We start from the raw sequence: 22,627 nt of genomic DNA, 5'->3' as shown, positions 1-22,627 counted from the left end.
TGTTTCTCGTGCTAGGTGGATTTGAAAGAAGAGCATACCTAGCCCTCTTCCTTTCCTTGGAACTCCACGTTTCCAGAGTTGTGTGCCATGGCACAACTGTCACACCAGTGCTGAACTCTCCACGTAGGAGGTCTGCTCTTGCTGTAGCACTACTTGCTGCACTAGAGCTCTCCCCTTACAGCATAAATATGTTAATGTTGAGTGTTAAATCTCGGATTATTATCAATTCCTTATTGTAGGAACATCCCTGTTGGTTTTAGTCATCGGAGGGCTTCAGGCACTAACTGAAGCATGGTTGGGGTCCCTGAGGTTCTTACAGAGTCCATGGGAGAGGTCTGTTGGTAGGACTCTTCCTTTTCTTGCTGTTCACGGGACAAGCTCATGCACTCTCAGGAATGCACTTATGTTAGGTGGTTTTGTAAATATTCAGCTCATCTAAAAAAAAATAAAATAAAATGCATAAACACAATCCCTCGTTGTCTAACTTCTTTCTGCCTTTTTTACTTGAGGTGTAAAATACAGATTGTTTTCACAGTAAGAACCCCATGGAAGGAAGGAAGGTAGAAAAGGAAGGATTGCCAATACCGGAAGGCTAGACTAGGTCAGAATTCCTGGGAGAAGACATGCAGTACCCAGTCTGTAGCCTCAAGTGCACCTGAGTGCTGGAGCTATCTGTGCTACCAAGTCCCAGCCCCTCTCTCCAACGGGCAGCAGAAGGAACTGAAACAACCACGATTAGAAGGGGAAGGAATTCGGGAGGGCTCTAATCTCATGAACTGCTGGCGGGGGGATGAGGTGAGAAGGTTCTTTGCTGAGAAATAGTAAAAGGTTAGTTGTTAGCAAACTTCATAGAAGTGTCTGGGTGTTCCTGCTATGCTTCTGCTGACACAGGATATAGCAGCGTTTGACAGGCTTTGAGGTGACCCCAGATTTAGGGAGCATGGAGATCTTTCATTGGCAGAAGTGGGACTCATATTTGAAGTGCAAGAATGTTTGGAATTGGGCTTGGTGCACTGCAAGGCCTAGTTATGTTTAAAAACAGGATAATTTTTCTATTGCATTTCACATACCTATTAGCAAGTTAATTCTGTTAAAAAAGAAAAGATACGGGGGAAAAAAAAGACCATTTTTACAATGCTTTTCAAGTTTCATTTTCAGACTGTTAGTTCCCATGCCTTAGTGTCTTAAAACTTAGAGATTCTCAGTGAATCATTGGAACAATATGAAACTGCCTTGCAGGTGTTGGGAAGCTGGAACAGACCCCAACGGGGGCAGCTACACTGCAAACTTAAAAACTCAGCGGGATGAATTCATGCCTCTGCTGTTTGCTCTGTCTTCAGCAGCGGCTGGGAGTGACTTTCCCTTCGAACATATGTCCTGGAAACCTAGCTGTTTGAGAGGCGTCATTACTTTGCTACTGATGCATGTCAGCAGCAAGGACGACTCGCTCGAAGGAAGGGAAAATGGAGCTCCTCACGGCTTGGCGAGGCCCTGCGCTTCCCCGGGCATGCAGGTGACTGCCACGCGCATCAGGGACCCCGGGGCATCCAGCAGGACCTGGCGTGGGGGCTCTGAGGCTGCAGCTGTGCAATTCCCGAGCTGCTTTTGGCTGGTCAGGCAGCGGGTGAGCTCTCTGCCCAGTTTTATTGGTGATATTTAATTAAAGATGCCTTTTCATTGTTGTCCTCCACTGATGACATTTTCAGCCACGTGTTCAAAGGGCCTGTCCAAATTTTGTCTCAGTTTTGTCTTTGGCTGCATGTGTGATGTTCACTGGCTTGTAGGTATGTTGTAGTGAGCTGAGCTGAGCTGACTATAGCTCTTTAATGCTTCCTATGCTAATTACCGTTTCATTAATCATTTGCAGTCAGTTTACAGACACATCCTGTTTTCCTGCTTTTAGAGTGTTTGCATAAGAAAATGTTTTTCCTTGGAATGTCTCTTCGCATGGATTTGTTTATGGCAGGAAATGGATACAAAAGAGTAGTCACATCATTCCAGGTTAATCTTGGAGTGAGACACCAGCTTGCTATCGCAGAATCATTCAGGTTGGAAAAGACCTCTTCAGATCATCTAGTCCACCCATCTATACAGCTTTCAGCACAGTAATCTTCAAAATATTCTAGGAGATAATGTTTATAGTCCCTCGAGCTTCTTCCTGCTCTCAAGTTAGGTTACAGCTTGTTGTGACTGGACAAAAGGACCTTACAGATATATACGACTTAAATATTATCCTGATGTGAAGCCTCGTATGGTATCACCTGTTAATGGGCATAAGCGTGAGTAAGAGCAGAGAGCTGCAGTGCCTGGGCAGTCACCTTCAGACTTACAGCGCATCTTCTGGCGCGACAGGGAGCTTCTTACACCGGGGTTGAAAAGCAGCTTGGAAGCAGCCTTTTACCTGCTCCTAACCAAGGCCTGTTTGACCTCACAAATGCGACCTGAGAGCCTCTCGGGGGAATCCAACGTGGCTGTTTGGTCTTGCCTTGTTTGTCTGCAACGTGCCCTTGTAGCACACCCATAACGCTCACGCCTGGGAAGATGATTCACTCTGTACGTCGGTGTCTGTTTCCACATTGGGAGTGTTTTCTTGGCTTTCATCAGGAAGCTGTTTGGATGCACTGTCTGAACAGAGCTAGGAACTGGAATTTGACAGCATCAGGCAAATTGACTGGTCATACCTGCAGGGCAAAGTAGGGCAAGAAAAAAAATAAATAAACGGGTAACCGCTGATGGATTAGAACGGACCCAGTGATCGGGGGCAGCACTGGATGGTGTTAATGGTGGGGGGCTTGTTTCGTTGCTCACTGGCAGAAGGGTGGCACAGCAGGAGGCTAACAGGAAATCTCCTGTGCTGAGCCTTCAGCTGTGGCCGTGGTCTCAGTGTGGGGCTCCTAACCAGGCTCTGGAGCTGCCCCAGCTGTTTTACAGCTGCAGCACCAGGCTCAGCGGGGGTGCCGATGTGCGCCCCGTGGTTTGCCAGCTCTCCATCCACCTTCTGCCCAGGGAACGGGTGACAGAAGCCCTTTTACTAACACAGCCGGAGGTTCCCTCCCAGCTGAGCAAACTGGGGGAGCGGGTCCCGAACGGGCCCCCTTCTCCGTGCCCACTCCTGGCTCAGACGAGAGCTCCCCGGGGCGCCTGGGGAAGAGGAGGGAGGCACAGAGTCGGGCTCGTTTCAACCATTTACGGGCTACACTCACGGCCCACGCCAGCCGGGCTTCCCTCACAAGGCTCCCAAGAATTTTCTGACAGAAATTCACCGCCCTGCTGCAGGCCTCGGCTTTCCCTTTTCCAAAGCTGCCTCAGCACATCCCTCGGCGGCGCTGCTCCGGCCCCGCTCCCGGCCGGCGCCGCTGCTCCCCGAGTGCCACCTCGCGGGCTCCTCGCCTCTTTTTCTTCCTCCTCCTCTTCCTCTTCCCCCTCCTCCTCCTCCGGAGGCCCGGGGAAGGTGACAGGCCGGCGGCGCAGGCGCGGAGCTCCCTGCGGGGATGTCCCGCAAGCAGGCGGCCAGGGCCCGGCCCGCCGGCCGCAGGAGGGCCCCGAGCCCCGCAGCGGGCGGAGGAGGCCTCGCCAGGCAGCTCCGGGCCCTCGGCCTCAAGCTGCGGGAGGTGCCGGGCGATGGGTGAGTGCTGGGGGCACCCGCGGGCCTCCCGACCCCGGGGGGGTTTGCTCCGTACCCGCCCCGTGCCCGCAGGGAGAGAGGCTTGTGTGTCCCCCCTGCCTGTCACCCGAGGGCTCTGCTGCGCCCAGTCCCGCTCCCCGAGGGCCTGAGGGCTCCCCTGGCCGTGTGGGGCACGGAAAGGTCCGTAAGTATGGGGAGAAAGGGGAGATAGATGCGTGTGGGCTGAGGAGGTGTTTGGTGAGTCCTTGGGTTGGCCTCCCTTATTTCTCTCAGTGGCGGTTGGGGATGGTTTGGCCCAGCACTGTTGCTGCTTTTGGTTTGCTCTGTACAAGCTGATGACGTGCTCACTTAAAACCTTATGTTCTTACCATAATTTCATCAAATCTCAGCTCCTGCTGCCCAGTCAATTTTTTCCACTGCTACACCAGGGTCATTGGTTTAACGTTGCTCTCCGGTAGCGACGTTTCAGGCGCGCTAACACGCAGCTTCTCTTCCCTTAGCAACTGTTTGTTCCGGGCCCTTGGTGACCAGCTTGAGGGGCACTCCCGAAACCACCTCAGACATCGCCAGGAAACGGTGGACTACATGATAAAGCAGCGGGAGGAGTTTGAACCGTTTGTGGAAGATGATGTTCCCTTTGAGAAACACGGTACGGTCTCTGTAGACGCTAATAGAAGGGGTTGTTCCAAAATGAGGTTACATCTCCTTTGAGTACCTTTCCACTAAACCGTTCCTCATCCCTGAGCTATGCTGTGGCCACTCTCTAGTTTTTAGAAACAGCAGTGAGTTTACCTTTCTCTTTGTTATCTTTCTGTAGAAAGATGAGCTATTAAACTTCTCCTGGAACGTGTTTGAATTTAGGAATAACTTGGAGAAGGAAAGAAAAAAAAAGTCTAGAAGTAATAATTTGGTGTTTTCAAAAGGAACTTGAGAAAATGAAGTTTTCTCAAAACTTCAAGTATTCAAGGGTGAGTGAAGAGCTCACCCTTGAATACTGGTGGGTGTTGCGTGGCTGATTTCCTTGGATTTGTTTTTCTCCTTGACACTTGATATTTCATAGTGTTAACCCAGGGGAAGATGGAAAGCAGAGACCAATGCAGCCTTTGTTCTAACAGCTTTGGGTCTGTGCCAGGTGACATGCAGGTGGTGCATGAAAGTAGTCCGGTCGTTTAGCACGTGGCACCTACCTTCAGAGCTGACACAGAACTGATGGCCTTGCATAATCAAAAGGTGTACTGCGTTTTTGGAGGTTTCTGTGGTTGTTTAAGACTTAGTAACCTCTGTCACTAACAGATTCTTGCCTCTGTGGTTACCATTTAATAGCTGGGATTTCCTTTCCAAAATTTCTTGGGCCCTTGTTGAAATTTTGTTACTTGCTAAACCTCCGGTGCTTTTTGAAGTCTCAGAAACTGGTTCTCCATCTCTTATGAATGTTTGTTTTCCTTTAGTTACCAACTTGGCAAAGCCGGGTACCTTTGCTGGCAACGATGCTATTGTGGCCTTTGCAAGGAACAATCAAATGAATGTGGTTATTCATCAGCTTAATGCTCCACTGTGGCAGGTGAGAAACAAAACTTCCATGTTTTGGCCTAATTTTTAGCTGATGGATACAAACAGCATTGAAACTTTCTGATCTGTTCACAGAGAACAAATATACTGGTTGGCAGCCATAGTTAGCTTGGCGCTTGCTTTTTCAGCCTTGAAGGAAAACTCAAGTTCTCTGTGGGGTTTGGAATGAGGAGTTGATGGTTCTGACAACTGGAAAAATGAGATTCTGGACTGGACAGGAGAGGGAAAAAAAGTTTTAAAACCTTAAAGTGGTGTTTAATCAGCTTCTGGAAAGGACTGTGTGCTGTGGATTCCTCTTACAGCTGGGGACTGGAACAAGTAATTCATCGGGTCTCTCCTGCTCTCTTTTTTGTTGTTGTTTTCCTGTGGCAGATCCACACTGGCATGGGTCCGTACTTGATCTCTGCCTGTTCGTTGAGCAAGTGAGAACCTACATCCAAGCCAGGATTGTTTCTTGACATTTTTTATGAGGGTAGTAGAGGGTTTAAGGGCTAAGCTCAATTCACAGAGAGTACCAATGAAGTATGTAGGCTAAGCAGGGCAGCAAAGAAAAAAACACCAGGTAAAAGCTGTAGGTGGTGTCTTTTGAAACATTTGGAACATCGTCAGATGGATTCTGAACCCGAATAAGTTTAAACCCATATCTATATGGCAGCAATGGGCAGTAAGACAGCTCAGCTATGTATTAAAAAAGTAAATAAAATCAACTGCTTGACCTGCAAGAGAGAACAGAGGCAATGGAGGTAATGACCCTGCAGGAGAGGTCATGGAGGTGCTGTTCATGTGTTGTTGCTGTTTTGAACCAAATACTCACCTCAGTGCACTTAACTCTTATCGATCTTTTTGCACATCCTCTCAAAAATCTCAACCTCCTTTTTCCCATTCATTGACCTTTCCTGGGCTGTAAATACCGACTTTGTGATGAGCTTCCATTTTGTGTGCCTGAGTGGAGTTTTGTTACTGAGAGTGTGTCATGAAAATGGCATAAGTAAAGAGAGCTGTCAATAATTACAATGTAAGGAGTCCCCTACCCACACAGAGGGGATCACAACATGGGGACAGTCTTACCAAGTTGCTAGACTCATCAAACCCAAGACACCCTTTTTCTTTCTGTTGTCCATACTATTTTGGAAAGACTAGATTACGAAGAGAGCTTTTCCAGAGAAGCAGATCAGCAAGATGCTTTAAGCAGATGGTGTGAATCTCTCTGTTCATTTCAACTCTAAAGCAGATGGTGCATTATCCTTTAATTTTAAGAGAGCCATTGGCATATGCTGAAGCTAAGGTGGTGAAATGTGAGCAGGAGAAGTGTTTGGGACCTCCAGCTGTTTCTCAGCCTGTTGGAGCTGGGCATTTCTGTGCTGACTTCTTAAGGCTTTAAGCACCCTTTATTATTATTTTTTTGATATTTTGATAGTGACTGCAAATATAGAGGTAGAAGTTAGCACAGATGTATAAGTTATTGTATTGGCTTTTGGGGTTACAATTTACCTTTTTCATGTGTTTTTGCTTTTTTTTTTATCTGCAACTACCTTTTACTTACAATTTCAGTGTATTTTGGAAAGAGCTCACACAAAGAGGCTTCAGTTTCTTTGTCAGTAGTTGCCAACTTTCAGAGTCTTTCAAAAGCTTCAGGATTTGTTAGATACCTATTTTGACTCTGGCAAATGAAAAATGTTCATGATAGATCTTACTGAAAGCCAACGCGCTGAACAACTTAATAAGATAAAAGGCAGGAGTTAAATATAACCGATCATTGAGTTGGAATTTACGGGTGAGCAAGTGTAAAATAGATGAATGGAGAATATCTGTTGTGAAATCCGAAGTTGTTCATGCAGTGCAGACTGCAGACGTAGTCGAAAGGTGACCTGGTGTAAATTCTGTAAGTTGGGAAAAGACGTAAAAGGATTGGGAAACTCTGGAGCCCTAAAGCAAACTTTTTTGTTGTTTGCTTACTGTCATCTTCTCCAGCAAAGGTGTCAGATCTTTGAACTCTGGCTCGACAGGTAAGCAAAGGAGATTTGCAGGTGTGTAATTTTCTGCATTCCTTGCAGGAGTCGAAATGCTGCTGGCTTTTAGCTAACAGCTTGAGACCCTTATGATCAGGGTAGGAACTGTTCTTTCATCAGTACAGATAATATCCAGAGCGCAAATTCTCTTATGGAAGCCGCTGTAATTGATGCTGACAAAGCAAAGAAACATTTGTGCTCCTGAGTGGAGTTAATAAATTTTCATGGTTTGGCTTCACTGGTCTTTCTTTTAAAAGCAAAAAATATCAACTTCAAATGTGAATCGTTAAAACACCGTCTTGTAAAAACGCCAAAACAAAACGTATTCTGGGTGAGTGTTTCCAGTGTGGTCCTGATTTGACCACACTCATGTTCCTCATATTTGAGGGGAAAAAGGCATCGTATATTGAATGGAGGCTGTTGCTGAAAATGGGGCTGGAAGAGATGATCGGAAAATTGTAGAAAACTTAGGAAATGGCTTTGAGCTTAGCCCTAAAGTGTTTTCGTATCATGTTTTGTTTGTAATGATGTAACTGACCCAGTGCTGTTTATCTTATCCTTTGGACAGAAGTTCTGTTGTAACTGTAGGCACATCTGGATTATTAGGTCAACACTTCCTGTGTAAAGATACTCCAGTAGCTACGTACTTTGCTTCCTAGCACAGTGTTTATCATTGCTTCAAAAAATAATACTAAGAAAAATCCGATGCTGAAGTTATGTCCAAATCCTCATTTGTGGTCTGCTTGGTTCAATTAGATTCGAGGCACCGACAAGAACAATGCGAGGGAGCTGCACATTGCATATCGGTATGGAGAGCACTATGACAGCGTGAGGAGAATCGATGATGACTCAGAAGCTCCAGCATATCTTCAGATGGAGGTTGGTTACGACAGAATGACCTGAGATAGCTGTGGGGATAAATAACAGCTGAATGTTACTGGTTGATTTGCTTTCTCACTTGCATTGAGATCGAGAGAAGAATTTGGTCCCTGTCTCACGTGGGGATAGAAAAATTCCTAACGTGATCGTAATTACTACTGCCTGCTCTCTTGAGACCGTATGTGAAGTGCTTAAATTACTGGGCTGGAAATCAGCCTTGAATATGATGCAGTGATACGGGCTGTAGAAGTCTTGAAGCAACCTCTTCTTAATTATGTGCTCATCACCTCAAATGCAAAAACAAATGGGAGGGAGGAAATGGATGGAAATGCAATGGCCGGATACAATAATTCTCTTAATATCTCACTTTTTCCTGTTAAGGAGTAAGCCGTGCTGTCCTCAAAGTTCTATGTACACATTTGTATAATGTGTGATATTGTAATAAAATTAATACTTCATTTAAAAAGCCAGTGATTGGTTGTTGGTGTACATGATCTTGTACTATGAGAGTTTGCTTGACAGTGTATGAATTGTGGGAAATGGTTCCAGTGATAACAGAAATTACACAATATCCAGGACTCCCTGATACCGGATGTTTCTGAGAAATCTGTGCCAAAATTAAACCTATATTAATGACAGTTTTTTTTAAAAAAAATGTGTATGATGAAATAACTGTATGCTTCGCTTTTCTTATAGATGCTTTCCAAAAACGATGCAAGTGAGGAGGAAATGAAGCCAGAGAAGAGTGGCTCTGAAGATGAGATTGAAGTTGAAAAGGAAGCTGCTATACAAAAAGTGTGCAGTGCAACTGGATGTTCAGTAAGTACCGAGTAGCCTTTTTTCCTTAAGAAAAATTTCAGAGAGTGTTTGTCCTGGACAGTTTCAGTACTACAGCCACAAATTGGAATGCATTTCATCCTAGACTCAATGAAATGCATACTGTGTGTGAATATTGAAGAGTTCTGTAAGGTTTGTCTTGCAGTCTCTCAAGAAAATTTACTTTGAAACAAATTCTGTAAAATTTCACAAACTGTCCAGTCATTCAGGATGTTCAGTTTTAGCTGTGGTCACTAGATAACCTGTGTGGTTACTGCAGGTTGTACTGTGCAAATGCAGAGAATGAAAAGGATCAGGAGTGAAACAGTTATACTGAAATAGCATAGTCCTTTTTCCTGGTATCTTTGAGATTTTGAAGTTTTCTCCCTCACCTTCTTGAGAAATGGAGTGTGGGCTGATTGGGAGATCACAAAAGCAGACAGCAGCCCCCTCCTAATGGTGCAAATGGTTGCTGAATGGTGTCTGTATGTCACTGGTTGGAACTCTAACGTTATCTTTCTCTTGGACAGGACATTGAGTTAGTAAGCCAGGTTCTGAAAGTGGAAGACTACAACGTAGATTCTGCAATATTTGCCATCCTTCAAGTGAAGGAAATGGAAGGAATCGGTAAGTACGTGGACTTTGTCACTTGCTAACATCAGACAGCATTCTTCTGAGGCACTGTTCACTCGAAAGAGCAGTTCAACAGGGACAGTAGCAGTGGAAGCTTCCTGTTGGCTGTGCTGCTGCCTCAGCCTTTCTGTGCTCGGGAAGGTTATGAGGGCAGATTTTGTGCACCTGTGGAGCCTTTCAGTAACAGTGCCTGTTGTGAGACTGACCTGGGACTATTCAAGGCACTGAGCTAAGTTCTTATGAGCCACTGAGCATACCATATCCTAATTGATCTGGTTTGGATTTGTTCTGCTCTACAGTCTTGAAAACTCCATGCAAGATTAGTAATCCCTGGAGCCATTCTGCGGCCTCCTCACCAGATAACTCAGGTTTACCAGCATCTCAGAGCACGTTCCATCCTAGGTCTGTTCTCTGGAGAACCTGAAGTGCCAGGTGTTGCCTAGTTCTTGAGCACTAGGGTCCCTGGCTTTTCTCTTGGTTGCCTGTGACATGGGGTCCTCTCTGTGAAGTTACAAGCAGACATTACTAGACCTTTACACTGAAGTTCTGTAAAATAACAGCATGCCACTGGATTAGTGTGGAGTGTCCCCTTTCCACATTCCAGCTGATGAAGAATATGTTGTCCTATGTGAGCAGACAGAAGAGGCTACTGAACTTTGTCTTTTTCCCTACTCAATCCAGCTTCCAAAAAAAACAGTTCCAGAAAGCCTGGAAGAAGGAATTGGCTGACACAGAGACAGCTTCTGTGTATAGAGTGTCTGAGAAAAAACTCTGTTGTTGGTAGGTGCTGAGGGGCAGCGCGATCCTCAGAGCAAAGGTCAGAAATCGTGTACCTCAGCCCTGTGGGAAGATAACAGAAATGGTTCAAGAATCTTCAGAAATCAGAGTTTGCATCAAGATGAAATAGAAAACCACAAAGGACTGGCTAAATCTAATGAAGATAGTCGATCCAGCAAAAACCCAAAGGTATGTGTAAGGGTGGTTTGACAGTGATTTGTGCATCCTTTAAAGATTAGAGCAGTTCTTAACCAGCAATTATTTTCTTGTTTGAAGTAAAAAGTGTAGCTACACTTGTAGCTGCTACAGTTGTGACTTTACTCCAAGTCAAGTGTTTATTAGTGACATACGGCACTCTTTCTAAAGTGCACAAAGTTCAGATAGTCTGGAATAAACATTTTCTGGCAGCTGCTTTGGTATCTGCTTGTCTCCTTTCCAGTGTGTTATTTTTCCCCAGCTGGACAGTAAACGTCTGTTTTCAACTTTGTTTTCATTCTTCCCTTTTCAGGTATCAAAAAAACTAAAGAAGGAACAGCAACGGCTGGAGAAAAAGAAGAGACAGGAAGAAAGGCACCGACAAAAGGTCTTGGCCAACAAAAGTAACTGTGCAGATAGCAACAGGAGAGAGATGGACTCGGATAACCAGATCACCTTGGTGAAGGCCATGACGGCTCTAAACATATGACTGAATGTTCTGAGCATTCTGGTGAGAAAAGCAAAGGAAACTGATCAAGACAAAACTCCTCTCAAGCAAATTTCCAAGCACCCACTGTCATCTTGAAATCAATTTCTGCAGAGATCTCTGAGCACATAGGAACTTTGTTTCTTCAGTTGCAGTTACTGAGCAAACAGTTACTCAGTAATTTCTACGTCAACTTGTGTGAGCGAAGAAAGTTTTAAACTTAACAAAAAAAGTAGAGGTTTATTTTTGTTCTTATGGAGTTAGGTTAAGGTGAGAACCTTTTCCTCACACAGCAATGCCAGACTTGCTTTGAGATCTCTTGATATGCTTAGATTTGTTATAGCAACTTTGTGCTTAGTTATGCTTAGAGGAGATTTATTTTACCTTACTGTCAGGGAAAGCGTTAACAGTTCTCAACTCAGGAACACACTTTTTTTTTTTTTTCTATTTAAATTTAAAAAGTAAGGGAAACAGAGGAACAGAATCCTTCCAAAAAACTAAATGTCAGCCAACACTATCAAACATAGTATTCCTCTTTTCTTTCTCATCCAAGAGAGTTAAACCAGTGGGCTCCTGCTACTGCAGAGCCATTTCTTCTGATCTATAAAGTCTAAAGAGGTAGCAATATGACACACTACAAGCAGGCATGAGATTTCTGCTGAGTGCTGTTACTTGTACATCTGGAATCTCATCTCCTTTGCCATGCTTTGGAGCTGTAGGGCCACTCCAGAGCTTTAGTCCAAGCCAGGAACTTGATTGTTTTTAGTCTCTAAATGAAATTTGTATAGCCAACGGATTGAGAGTTCTGGGAACAAGCTTCCAAGCAGCAGTGATCACTGGGAACCCTGCCTGCTTCACTCTTCATAAATCAAGCTTTTTCCAGAATAGGATTTTCATCTTAAATTCCTCTTGCATATGGTCACTAGGTACTGTAGAATGTATACTTTGAATCCTGTGGTGCTTTTGTAGGGAATTTGGACTGAAGTGTAAGGGCTTTGGGATTTGGCCCTAGACTTACGGCTTGCAGTATTTCAACCTCACTCAGGTTTTGGACTTGTATCAAGGAGTAAGCTTTAAGAAAGCACGTGCACTTACACACAGTAGACAACAGGAGGCACTTCATCAGCCAGGGCAGAGATGAAACAAATTTTTTCAAAGTAAGGAGCATTGTTGTTTTTCTTCAAATCTATACATTCTTTGAAGCTTCCAAATCAATACGTACATGCCTTTTTTGACTGAAATGCCAAAACCTGAGGTGGTATTTCTTCATATGCTCTGCTACTGCTCTTGATAGAGCATTTGAACAATAAAAAGGAAGGAGTTGTACTTTAAATACTGATGGTGCAGGCGAACAGGCTTGAATGCTTGTTAAAAAGTTACTTTGGTCCCTGTAATGAGCTTGGCAGAAATAAAAAGAAATATAAAACAGCTCTTATGCTTTATGGAGGGACAGTGTCTGGGAAGTGAAGAAGCGTATTACGTGCTGCTGTAAGTGCCTGTGGTAGGCATTAGAAATTACTGTAGCGGGAAATCTGAATAGTATTTGGTAGGTAGGAGAACATGGATGAGCCCTGAATTTTCAGTGCTGTTTGAAAATTGGTAAAATCCATTTTATGCTAACCATTAGATGACCTGTTAGCAATGATACTTCTGGAATTCTCTTTCCCACTTGACTTTTACAAAAGTGGAAAGAGTGGATAGCTTCAGTGGGACAAAGTGCAAGTCACTTCACTGGTGTGATGAGACTGGAAGGCAGCAGGCACGTTCAAGGTAGTTCAGTATCACCTTTGTCTTACCCAGCCTTGGAGGGATGTTTTTGGTTTTTTGGTTATTTACCAACAGTCTTGCCTCATCTGCAATACTTGAACAGCAAAGAAAGTCATCCATGGTATCCACGTGTGCAGTAGCATTCTGGAAGGTGCCTTCATCTTCTGTTGGGTTCTGCTGAAACTACACAAGAGTTTTCTTTCCCTTTCCTTTTCTAAATGCTCAGTGGGGCGTGTGCTTCTGTTACCAAACCAAATCCCCAGTTTTTGATACTGAGTGCAATAAAGGTTATAAAGATCATAGACTCCTAGAATCATTAAGGTTGGAAAAGACCTCCAACATCATCTCGTCCAACCATCCCCCTACCACCAATGTCATCCACTAAACCCTGTCCCTAAGCACCACGTCCAACCCTTCCTTAAACACCCCCAGGGACGGTGACTCCACCACCTCCCTGGGCAACCCGTCCCAACGCCTGACTGCTCTTTCTGAGAAGAAATGTCTCCTAATTTCCAACCTGAACCTGCCCTTGTGCAACTTGAGGCCATTCCCTCTAGTCCTATCACTAGTTATCTGCGAGAAGAGGACAACCCCCAGCTCCCCACACCTTCCTTTCAGGGAGTTGCAGAGAGCAATCAGGTCTCCCCTGAGCCTCCTCTTCTCCAGACCAAACACCCCCAGTTCCCTCAGCCACTCCTCACAGGACTTGTGTCCCAGGCCCTTCACCAGCTCCGTAGCCCTTCTCTGGACACGCTTCAGGGCCTCGATGCCCTTCTTGTAGTGAGGGGCCCAAAGCTGAACCCAGCACTCGAGGTGCAGCCTCACCAGAGCAGAGCCCAGGGGGACGATCACCTCCCTGGCCCTGCTGGCTGCACTGCTCCTGACACAACCAGGATGCCGCCGGCCTTCTTGGCCACCTGGGCACCTGCTGGCTCGTGTTCAGGTGAGCATCGACCAACACCCCCAGAGCCTTTTCCCCTGCACAGCTTTCCAGCCACTCTGCCCCAAGCCTGTAGCGCTGCGTGGGGTTGTTGTGCCCCAAGTGCAGGACCCGGCACCTGGCCACGTTGAACCTCATCCCACGGCCCCTGCCCATCGACCCATCCTGCCCAGGTCCCTCTGCAGGGCCTTCCTGCCCCCCGGCACATCGACACTTCCCCCCAGCTTGGTGTCATCTGCACACTTACTGAGGGTGCACTCAATTCCCTCATCCAAGTCATCAATAAAGATATTAACGAGGATGGGCCCCAACACCGACCCCTGGGGAACACCACTGGTGACCAGCTGGATTTCACCCCGTTCACCACCACTCTCTGGGCCCGGCCGCCCAGCCAGCTTTTAACCCAGCAGTGTGCCTGTCCCAGCCATGGGCTGCCAGCTTCTCCAGGAGAATGCTGTGGGAAGCTATGTCAAAAGGTTTTGCTGAAGTCTAGGCAGACTACGTCAACAGCCTTTCCCTCATCCACCAGGCGGGTCACCCGGTCACAGGAGGAGAGGAGGTTGGTCAGGCAGGACTTGCCTTTCCTGAACCCGTGCTGGCTGGGCCTGATCCCCGGGTTGTCCCACACATTCTGTGTGACTGCATTCAAGATGACCTGTTCCATCAACCTGGCACTGAGGTCAGGCTGACAGGCCTGTAGTTCTCTGGATCCTCCTTACAAGCCTTCTTATAGATGGGCGTCACGTTAGCAAGTCTCCAGTCATCAGGGACCTCTCTGGATGACCATGACCGCTGATAGATGATGGAAAGCAGCCCAGCAATCACATCCACCAGCTCCCTCAGCACCCTTGGGTGTGCCAGCCAAGCTGGGTGAGTGGGGTTGCGTGTATTGGATGAAGTGTAGGTTAAAAGCAAAACTTCCAGATTATTTTAATGTGTCTGCATCACTTCATTTTGTTAATAGGCAGAAACGGTTGGGCATTTGAGTAGTCATGACCAGAACCATTTCTGCGGATGCACTCTGGCTACGAAGGCGTACGCTCACCTGTCAGCTTTCGCGGTGTTTGGAAACTTTGACAAAGGTGGGCAAATTGGGTCAGTCTTAATACGATCTTATTAAGGCGATGTCATTCTGTGTGTATGTGACTGAACCTTGCTGGTGCCTGGAGCAGAGCCTGTTTGCACACACAAACCTTAGAGGGCAGCATTGACTTAATCAGCTCTATCCCAGCTGGTTTCTCTCTCATCTTTCCTTTCTGATAGAAATGTTTGGTTCGCGTTTCTGACCAAGGAGAAGCTTAGATAGAACTCGAAGAAACCCTCTCTCTAACAGTGGAAAGTCATTGAGTGACCGTAGAAAAACAAGAAAAGACATTAAAACAACAACCTTGTAGAAAAACCGTTAAAATAATAACCGTGTAGAATCACAGAACCATCTAGGTTGGCAAAGACCTTCGAGATCATCAAGTCGAACCATCAGCCTGACCCACCACGTCCCACCACCAAACTGCGTCCCATAGTGCCCCTATAGAGCTCTGCACCCCACAGAGGGTGCAACCCCATAGAGGGGTGCCAAACTGGGCACAGTCTTTGAGGCCGAAGGCAGCACGGAGGCACTTCCACCTCCCAGGTGCAATGAGCAGCTGGCCCTGGTTCGTTAGGGCTAATTGCTGCTGCCATGCAGCTCCTGGGAGACCTTCCTGGTTCCAGGACCCTGTGAGGACCTACTCAAAGATGGGGGTGCAAGAAGGAGCCACCCCAAAACCCCTGTGAGGCTGGAGGAGCTGCTGACAGTGCCCTGTGCTGCCTTAGTAAGTACTAATTGCTTAAGGAGTCAATCTGTGAGCAGGATGGGGCCGGTTTGCACCCGTGGTCTGGTCACCCTGGGGTGCTGGACCCATCGGGTCTCTGGGGAGAGCTACAGGTTTCCCACCCACTCAGGCATTGAGTCTTGAAACAAGAAAACACATTAGATGCATTTAGAAATTGTCTTCGAAACTTATTTTTATTTGAAGAAATCTTTTTTTTTTTTTTTTTTTTTCACGATTTATTGAATTGCAAGGAGTGGGTGGGCTTTCCTTGTGCGCAGGTTCAGGGACTGGCCTCCGAATGACATTTTGGTGCAGTGGGGCTAGAGCTGTGCCTTACTTCATCTCGCTGCAGGAGAAGAAATCTCAATTTAGAGCATTTCCATCTGATTTCAAGGCTGGCTTTTCTAGCACTGGGGACGTGAGCCCTTGCACAGAAAGTTTGGGTAATTGCTGTAGCTTTTCTTGTAGGTCCCGAGGTTCTTCTTGAAGCACTCTGCTGCTGCCTTGTCACACTCGCAGGCTGTTTTTTGGCAGAAATTTCCAGGCTCTGGGGGGAAAAAAAGGTGCCGGAGTTGGAGGTTATCTTTTGAATCATTCCCACTGGCATACGTAGCCAGTGACTCTGGGTAGTCAGCCCTCTTGCCACCATCCTACCCTGATGTACATAGCGGCTACAAACCAAACACGATCCCAGGGGGAGCTTTTAATTTCCTTTACATCTAGCTCCGTATAGATACTTGTTCTGATCACAAGGAGGTGCTTCTTTTTGATTCACTCCCCCCAAAAGGACAGTGTTTGCTCTGGGTGGGTGGAAGGACGATCAGAAAATCGGGGTGACAGGGCCACGTCCCCGTCCAAGTCAGGTCACCTCAAGCGTTCTGCGTCCAGCTTGGTCAGGTCGTTATCTGGCCTCTACAGAAGGGCAACCCCGTCCTTTTGGAGGTCTGCTAGCTCTAAACTTCACCATTATTTGCATTATTCCTGGCACCTTTCCCTCCTTTCCACCCCCTCCAGGTTGCTCTAAAGGACGCCAAGGAGAAGAGATCCCACCGAGAGCGTGGCTTTGGCCTCGCGCTGTCTCTTACCGCAGACTATCTCGTCTCCCTGGAGATAGAACGTGTAATGGACCAGGGTGGGATGACAGCCAGGGGATGATGACTTCAACTTGCTGTAGCAGCAGTCGTGGGCATGGCAGCACCTGGTATCGCAGAAGACACCGTCAGGGCAGGGCGGGGAACAGCGGGGAGATCACCGCAGTGGCTAACACCCGCTGGTGCACACATCCTGATGCGTTTCTGCACAGCCTTGCAAAGGTAAAAGAAATCCTTCCCCATCCCATCAGCATGAGCTGCTGCTGCTGCTGGGCAGATTTAAAGACTCGTTGAGGTCACACTGATGATTTTGGCATTGCTGTCTCAGCCCCAAGAGCAGGCCTTACTCCCTGTACACAGGGAAGAGGCAGAGAAAAGAAGCAAGTTTCTGAGATTCAGAAAGAGCCGCGTGTTCCTTCCCGCACTGCCTGCTCCAGCTGCACCCTGGTTTGAGCTTTGGGAGGAGAAGAGGGCTGGGAGCATCCTCTCCGTCTCCCCCAGCTCTTCACTCACCGGTCTGTCGCATCCAGAGGTTGTTTGGTTCCCCCCAAGCCGCAGTAGCAGCCGTAGCCGTTGTAAGCCAGAGCGTTCTTACCCGTCTTCACCTTAATCATCCTAGCAAACTGAATCGCGCCGCCGTCCACGGAGGCCAGCCCTGCGACTGGAGACCTGCCGTTAGGAGCACCAGAACGAAGCCCCCCACCCAACCCTCCACCCCAAAACTCCCCGAATTACGGTGGATTTAGGGAAGCTGTTATCAACCCATCGCCTCCAGGGGGTACTTACGGCAGACGAGGAGCACCAAGAGCTTCATGGCTGGCGGTGAACAGCTCCGGAGCGGGGCGAGCCTTCGGGTGCTGCACCTTAGGGTGCGCTCAGCTGCACCTCTTATAGCCGGCGCGTGCCCGCTCAGCCTGGCTCCTCCTCTGTTGTCTCCACAGCGGGCAAATATTGACAGTCCTCGCCACATCGGTCCCGTTACGTGTGCAAGCTGCTCTCCACTTGGATGGGGGCCTGCTCGGATGCAAATCCCTTTCTCGGAAACGTCGGGGTGCCCTTTGATGGGAGGTTTGGGTGGACTGGGATGAGTTGGGCAGGCTGGGGTCAAGCCTGTGCATGGCTCCGGGTATCTCAGCGCCCTGAAAAAAATGGGAAAACTCGAGGGAAAAGAGCAACAATATCGTTCCTGGGTGGCTGTTAGTTTTTTGGATGTCTCGGTTAGAAAGCTCCATGCTGTGTCTTACTGGTTGCCATAATTACTTGCTTGGGCAGGGAGAAAACACAGCCAGTGCAAAGCATCCTCCTCCCTTGTGTTTTTGTAGTTTTGGGAGCTTGCTGGTGCCCAGATGCCCCTTGCCAGATCGGCCTCCAGGGTAAGAAAAAATAAAATAAAATGCAAGCGGTATATAATGGAAGGCTGAAAAGGGGATGATGGTGTCGTTGGCTTGGAGGGAATCTCTAATTAGCTAGGTGATGCCCAAAGACCATTTTAGCCATTTTTTCTGGTGCAGAGGTCGCAGATGCGTAGTGTTGCGTGCCTCGCAGAGCGCTTTGCCAGAAACCCCGGCACTGAGGTGGGGAGAGGAATTCCCCTGTCGCTGAAACCGAGACAGGGAACGAGGATGTGGCTGCGTGGAAATCAGAGGGATGGTGAGAAAAAGGAACTGGGCTCAGGGCCTCGGCAAGTCTCTTCCCCACGGCTTTTGCTGAATTTCCACACACGTTTACACAGAGCTGCCTTTTTTCACACCGTGCACCAATTCCAGCGCTGCCTCCAGTGCTTTTGCAGCCCAGTTTATTGCACCTGAGGTAACAGAGCAGCCCCTGGAGCTTGAAATGAGCCGATTTGTACAGCCAGATGTCCGAGCAGAAAAATACATAAAAAGTTAAAATTAATCCAGAATTTAAATAGAGAGAGAGCGTCTTTCGGCTCATCCTGGTGTGCAATCTGTCTGCTCGAGCGCCCCTGTCCCATCTCGGCAAGGATTTGATCCTTGATTTATGCCCTGCAAACAGCAGCTGCTCGGCACAGGGCTGCGCTCTCCTTCCTGGTGGGTGCTCGTCCACCCCCCCGGGCTAAACACCGGGCGCCTGGTTCGCAGCTGGAGGGAAACCTTTCTGGTTTAAGGGACACTTCCTTATTCGAGGAGTGCTTCCCGATTTAAGGGATGCTTCCTAGTACAACTGAGTTCAGCTCTGGGGTGAGCCGGGGTGGGAATTGCAGCTGCTAATGCCCAGGGCACAGCAGAGCATCCTCCAGCCCCAGAGAAACCCCCTTTTGTCCCCGTTTTTGGGGTTGTGTTTCATTGCAGAGCCCCGTGGCAGTTTGTAGTGTTCTCCAAGTCCTCGGAGGAGGTGAGACCAGCTGAATTTGTCTGCAGGGCAGAAAACCTGCATCACTGGGATGCTTGAGGCAAGAGGAAGCAGCCACAGCCTAAACTGCCTTTTCCTAGGGGACGTGCTGGGGGTTGTTGCAAAATAAGGCCAAAACATTCTTTTCTGGTGAGAAAGATGTTTTGCTCTGTTCTGAGGGTTAGGCAAGCGTGAGCTCCCCGGCCGTCCCAGTGCAGCAAAGCTCATCGGCACCCAGCCCTGCTGCAGCATTGCGCCTGTCCCCGGACTTTCACAGCAGCTTCCATTCCTTCTGCCTTGAGGCAACTGCGAATTTTGGGAGCCTGAAGGCTGGGGCTGAAGCCGTGGGCATGAATGAGCAGCGGGGAGCACAGACTGGCTGCTCCCTCTCCTGCAAAAAGGGGGTGACAGCAGTGGGCGACGTGGGCAGCATTATAGCCACCTCCCTGGCTGGCCGTGTGAAACGCACTGCGATTATTTCCCCGTGCCTCGGCCTTACGGTTGCAGTTGCAGTAGCCTTTACCTGGCAGAAATTGGCACGCGCTTTATTTCAGCGGTGCCTAAACCCTCGTGCCGTGCCTCGTCTGGCGAGACCAGGCACAAGCCAGGCAAAGGCGAGCTCTGAGCCATTTGGAAACGCTGCTGCAGGACGCAAGAACCTCCCGCTGTCAGTGTTAAATCAGGGGCTCCAGGTATTGGGGGTGATGTTTGAAACAGGCTCTGGACTCTGCTGCGCAGCTCCAGTTTTAGGGTTTTGGTATTTCAACGGGAAGCCCTGCGCACAGGTGAGCTTCTCCCCGGTGCCAGGGGTTGTCACTGGGTACGGCGGAGTCGCAGCACACAGAGGCCCAAAGCTTTTTGCTCTCCGGCTTTATTTTGCAATATTTATTTTGGAATATTTGGAATATTCCAAATATTTTATATATTTTACTTGGAATATTTGTTTTAGTTTTATTCTGCGGTGAAGCAAACAGCTGGGGGAGCCACGACGTTTCCGTGCAGCGACTTGCGCGTGGGGAGCTGGAGCCGAAGAGGACAAATTGCCAACTTGTGCTGGCTTCCATCACCTCGCCCTTCACTGTGACAAGGCGCAGGTGTCCCGCTCCTCCCTTGTTTTTCTCAGCAGAAATATCGCATCTGTGCAGCTCTCCCTCCTCGGATCCAGTGTCTAATGACGCAGCTTCACACGAGGGCGGCTTTCCTCCTGCCGAAGCCAAAACAAAGCCCCGAGGAAGAGGGTTGGGAAAGGCTCCTGGCGCTGCGCTGAGCCCCGCTCTGCTTACCAGCACGGAGGTGGGTTCGTGAAGGGCCCCTCTCCGTCAGCAACGCCTGCCTCGGCCCTGGCACTTGAGCAGCGCCCGGCTGCGTGCCCAGCAGAGCCGAGTCGCCCGCTCGCATTTGCAGGCTCCCCGCTGGCACCGGGTCCCCAATCCTGCGGGGAGCGAGAGGAAGCACAGCACAGGGATGGCGTTTCGGGGATGGCTCCAGGGAGCTGCTAAGGCGGCAGCGGGGACCCCGTGGAGGTGTGTGCGAGGATGCCAAAGCTCGGCCCCGGGGACTTACTGCAGGCAGGGCCCCCTGCCCGGGAGGCGGCGAGGCGCTGGCTCTGTCCCACGCGGCAGCGGCGCGCAGCCAGCCGGGCGTAGCAGCAGGCACGGAGCCGGCAGCACCTGCAGCGAGAAGGAGAGCCTGGCCCCAGGCGAAACGCAGCCGGGGCTGCTCTCTAACCCGTCCACAACAGGGCTCTGCATCCCCTCCTGCACCAAAGCACCCAGGAGCTGCTCCGGGATGCTCTCCAGCCCCGTCCCGCTTTCACCCCTGTCCTACACCGAGCCTCTTCTCAGCTTCCCTGTGCCACCCGGCTCCGAGAGCCTTTGTGCATCCCGGCTTCGGGACCACTCCTGGCCCTCTGCTGCCATCCCAGCAGCTTCAACCGCTTGTCTCTGCCTCTCCAGGGCTGAAAGAAGAGGTGAGCACTGCCTCGTTTCCCCAAAAACCTGTTGTTGCTGTACCGGTGCATCGAAGCCTTCGCTGCGTGCCCGCGGCCCCATCCCGAGTCGCAGATGTGCGCGGTCAGGTTTGCCACCGTGCTTCCCTCCAGCCCCGGGGCGAATGCAGGCGGGAGCTTTCCGTGAGCAGCAAGCATGCCTGGAGCGACCAGAAAAGGGGATCTTATGAGTTACGTACAGAAATCTGCCTTGGGCAGCTGGAGCAGGGGAAGTTTTGCTGGGATCTCCCTTTCCAGCCCGGCCGCACTCACCACAAGCAAGCAGCAGGGCCAGGACCACCAGCAGGATCTTCATCGTCCTCTTACCCGGACCAGGGAGGAGAAACGACACCGCTTTGCAAACCTCCTTCTTCTGAAATGAGGCCAAATTATCTCAAAATTTGGAGGCAGAAAGGCAGGGGTGCTTCCTTACACCAACGGTGCTGCCTCTTGGCTGAAAGCAAACGCGTCCCGGTGCTGCCCCGCCGCCCAGACCTCTCCCCGCTCCCGTACCGCTGCTCCTGGCACCGGGGCAGGACTGGGCAGCCACGGACCGTGCCTGCAGCCCCTCTGCTGAGCTTTTCTCTTTAAAGAAAAGAGCGAGACGCGGCGTGCTGCTGCCTCCTTCCAGCACCCCCACCCTGTTTTTGTTCCTGTGACAGCCCCACGGGTGCCGGCGGTGGGCTGAGGCTGGGGGCTGCTCACCGGGGGGACGGCGACGGCTCCGGATCCCCGCTGGCCGCCGAGTGCTGCCCTCCGGCTCGCGGCTGGAAGCGCCGAAATGCCTCCTCTGTCCCCGCACGCCGTCCTGCTACGCCCCTTGGCTCGCCGGCCAAACCCACCCTCTCCCCGCAGCCCGGCCTTACGCAGCCCAGAGCCCCCCAGACACCCTCCCGGTGCCACCCCGGGGCTCTCGGCAGCCTCCTGGTGCGCTCCCGGTGCTGTCTGCAACTTGTCAGTGTTTCCCAGAACACCCCAGTGCCCTCCCGCTGTCCCCCAGTACCATCCAGAGCTTTCCAGTACGCTCTCAGTGACCCCCCCAGTGCTGGCCAGGGACTGCCAGGCACCCTCCTTCTGCTGAGAGCGGCTCGATAACTTCCCGGGGCTCCCCAGTCCTATCCAGAGCCCCCAAGGACATTCCCAGTGCCCCCAGTGCTCTTTAGAGTCCCCGTTGCCTTCCTGCTGCCCCCCAGTGCTGTCTAGAAGCTCCCAGTACTCCCCCCAGTTCTATATGGGAGGGCACTGGAGTCCTCCAGACAGCACAGGGGGATGTACAGGGATGTTATTGCAGTGCTATAAAGCACTGGGAGCATACTGGGAGGTACTGGGTAGTACTGAGGTCCACGTCCCCATGTACTGGGAGGCTTTAGACAGTTCTGGTAGGCATCAGGAGGGGATTGATGGGCACTGGGGGGCACTGGGAGCACGCTGCCAGGTTCTAGATGGCACTGGTAAGGGTATCGAGGGGCTCCAGGCAGCACCTGGGGATACTGGGAGTGTACTGGGGGGTCTCCAGCCAGCACTGGGGGGCACTGTGATGTTCCCGAGGGGCTCTTAGCGGTACTGGGGTAGGCTGGGAGGCACTGAGGGGGCACTGGTGAGCCCTAGACAGTGCTGAGGTGTTACTGGGAGCACTGGGAGCATGCTGTAAGGGACCCAGCGGCGCGCAGGGCACCGAGCACTCTCCCA

The 22,627-nt window shown here is 49.7% G+C and overlaps 3 protein-coding genes across 4 annotated transcripts; 1 reads left to right on the top strand and 2 right to left on the bottom strand.

The window, feature by feature from the left end:
• Nucleotides 1-3,378: 3,378 nt before the first annotated feature.
• Nucleotides 3,379-13,059, top strand: OTUD3 (OTU deubiquitinase 3). The gene is made up of 8 exons (XM_083803070.1): nt 3,379-3,625; nt 4,126-4,274; nt 5,074-5,186; nt 7,960-8,082; nt 8,779-8,901; nt 9,429-9,525; nt 10,316-10,497; nt 10,817-13,059. The coding sequence occupies exons 1-8, from the start codon at nt 3,492-3,494 to the stop codon at nt 10,991-10,993; spliced, it is 1,098 nt and encodes a 365-aa protein (XP_083659196.1). The 5' UTR covers nt 3,379-3,491; the 3' UTR covers nt 10,994-13,059.
• A 2,660-nt stretch (nt 13,060-15,719) lies between these two features.
• LOC310883154 (group IIE secretory phospholipase A2-like) lies at nt 15,720-19,656 on the bottom strand. Its single transcript, XM_083803059.1, has 4 exons — nt 17,386-19,656; nt 17,113-17,260; nt 16,594-16,706; nt 15,720-16,055 (listed from the first exon to the last, which is right to left on the bottom strand). Exons 1-4 carry the CDS (start codon nt 17,567-17,569, stop codon nt 15,913-15,915), a joined length of 588 nt encoding a protein of 195 aa, XP_083659185.1. The 5' UTR covers nt 17,570-19,656; the 3' UTR covers nt 15,720-15,912.
• Nucleotides 19,657-19,806: 150 nt separating this feature from the next.
• On the bottom strand, nt 19,807-22,494 carry LOC310883155 (uncharacterized protein). 2 transcript variants are annotated; one of them, XM_083803060.1, is made up of 7 exons: nt 21,644-22,117; nt 21,452-21,523; nt 21,212-21,311; nt 20,964-21,099; nt 20,515-20,621; nt 20,235-20,383; nt 19,807-20,155 (listed from the first exon to the last, which is right to left on the bottom strand). In XM_083803060.1, exons 3-6 carry the CDS (start codon nt 21,252-21,254, stop codon nt 20,271-20,273), a joined length of 399 nt encoding a protein of 132 aa, XP_083659186.1. In that variant the 5' UTR covers nt 21,255-21,311; nt 21,452-21,523; nt 21,644-22,117; the 3' UTR covers nt 19,807-20,155; nt 20,235-20,270. The 2 variants fall into 2 exon arrangements, with proteins under 2 accessions (XP_083659186.1, XP_083659187.1); XM_083803061.1 differs by lacking the exon at nt 21,452-21,523 and having other exon boundaries at nt 21,644-22,494.
• Between the last annotated feature and the right edge of the window lie 133 nt (nt 22,495-22,627).

Source organism: Anser anser (assembly GCF_964211835.1).
Source record: "Anser anser genome assembly, chromosome: 17".
Lineage (NCBI taxonomy): Eukaryota > Metazoa > Chordata > Aves > Anseriformes > Anatidae > Anser > Anser anser.
The sequence above is the reverse complement of the archived record's forward strand: the minus strand, read 5'-3'. Positions and strand labels throughout refer to the sequence as shown.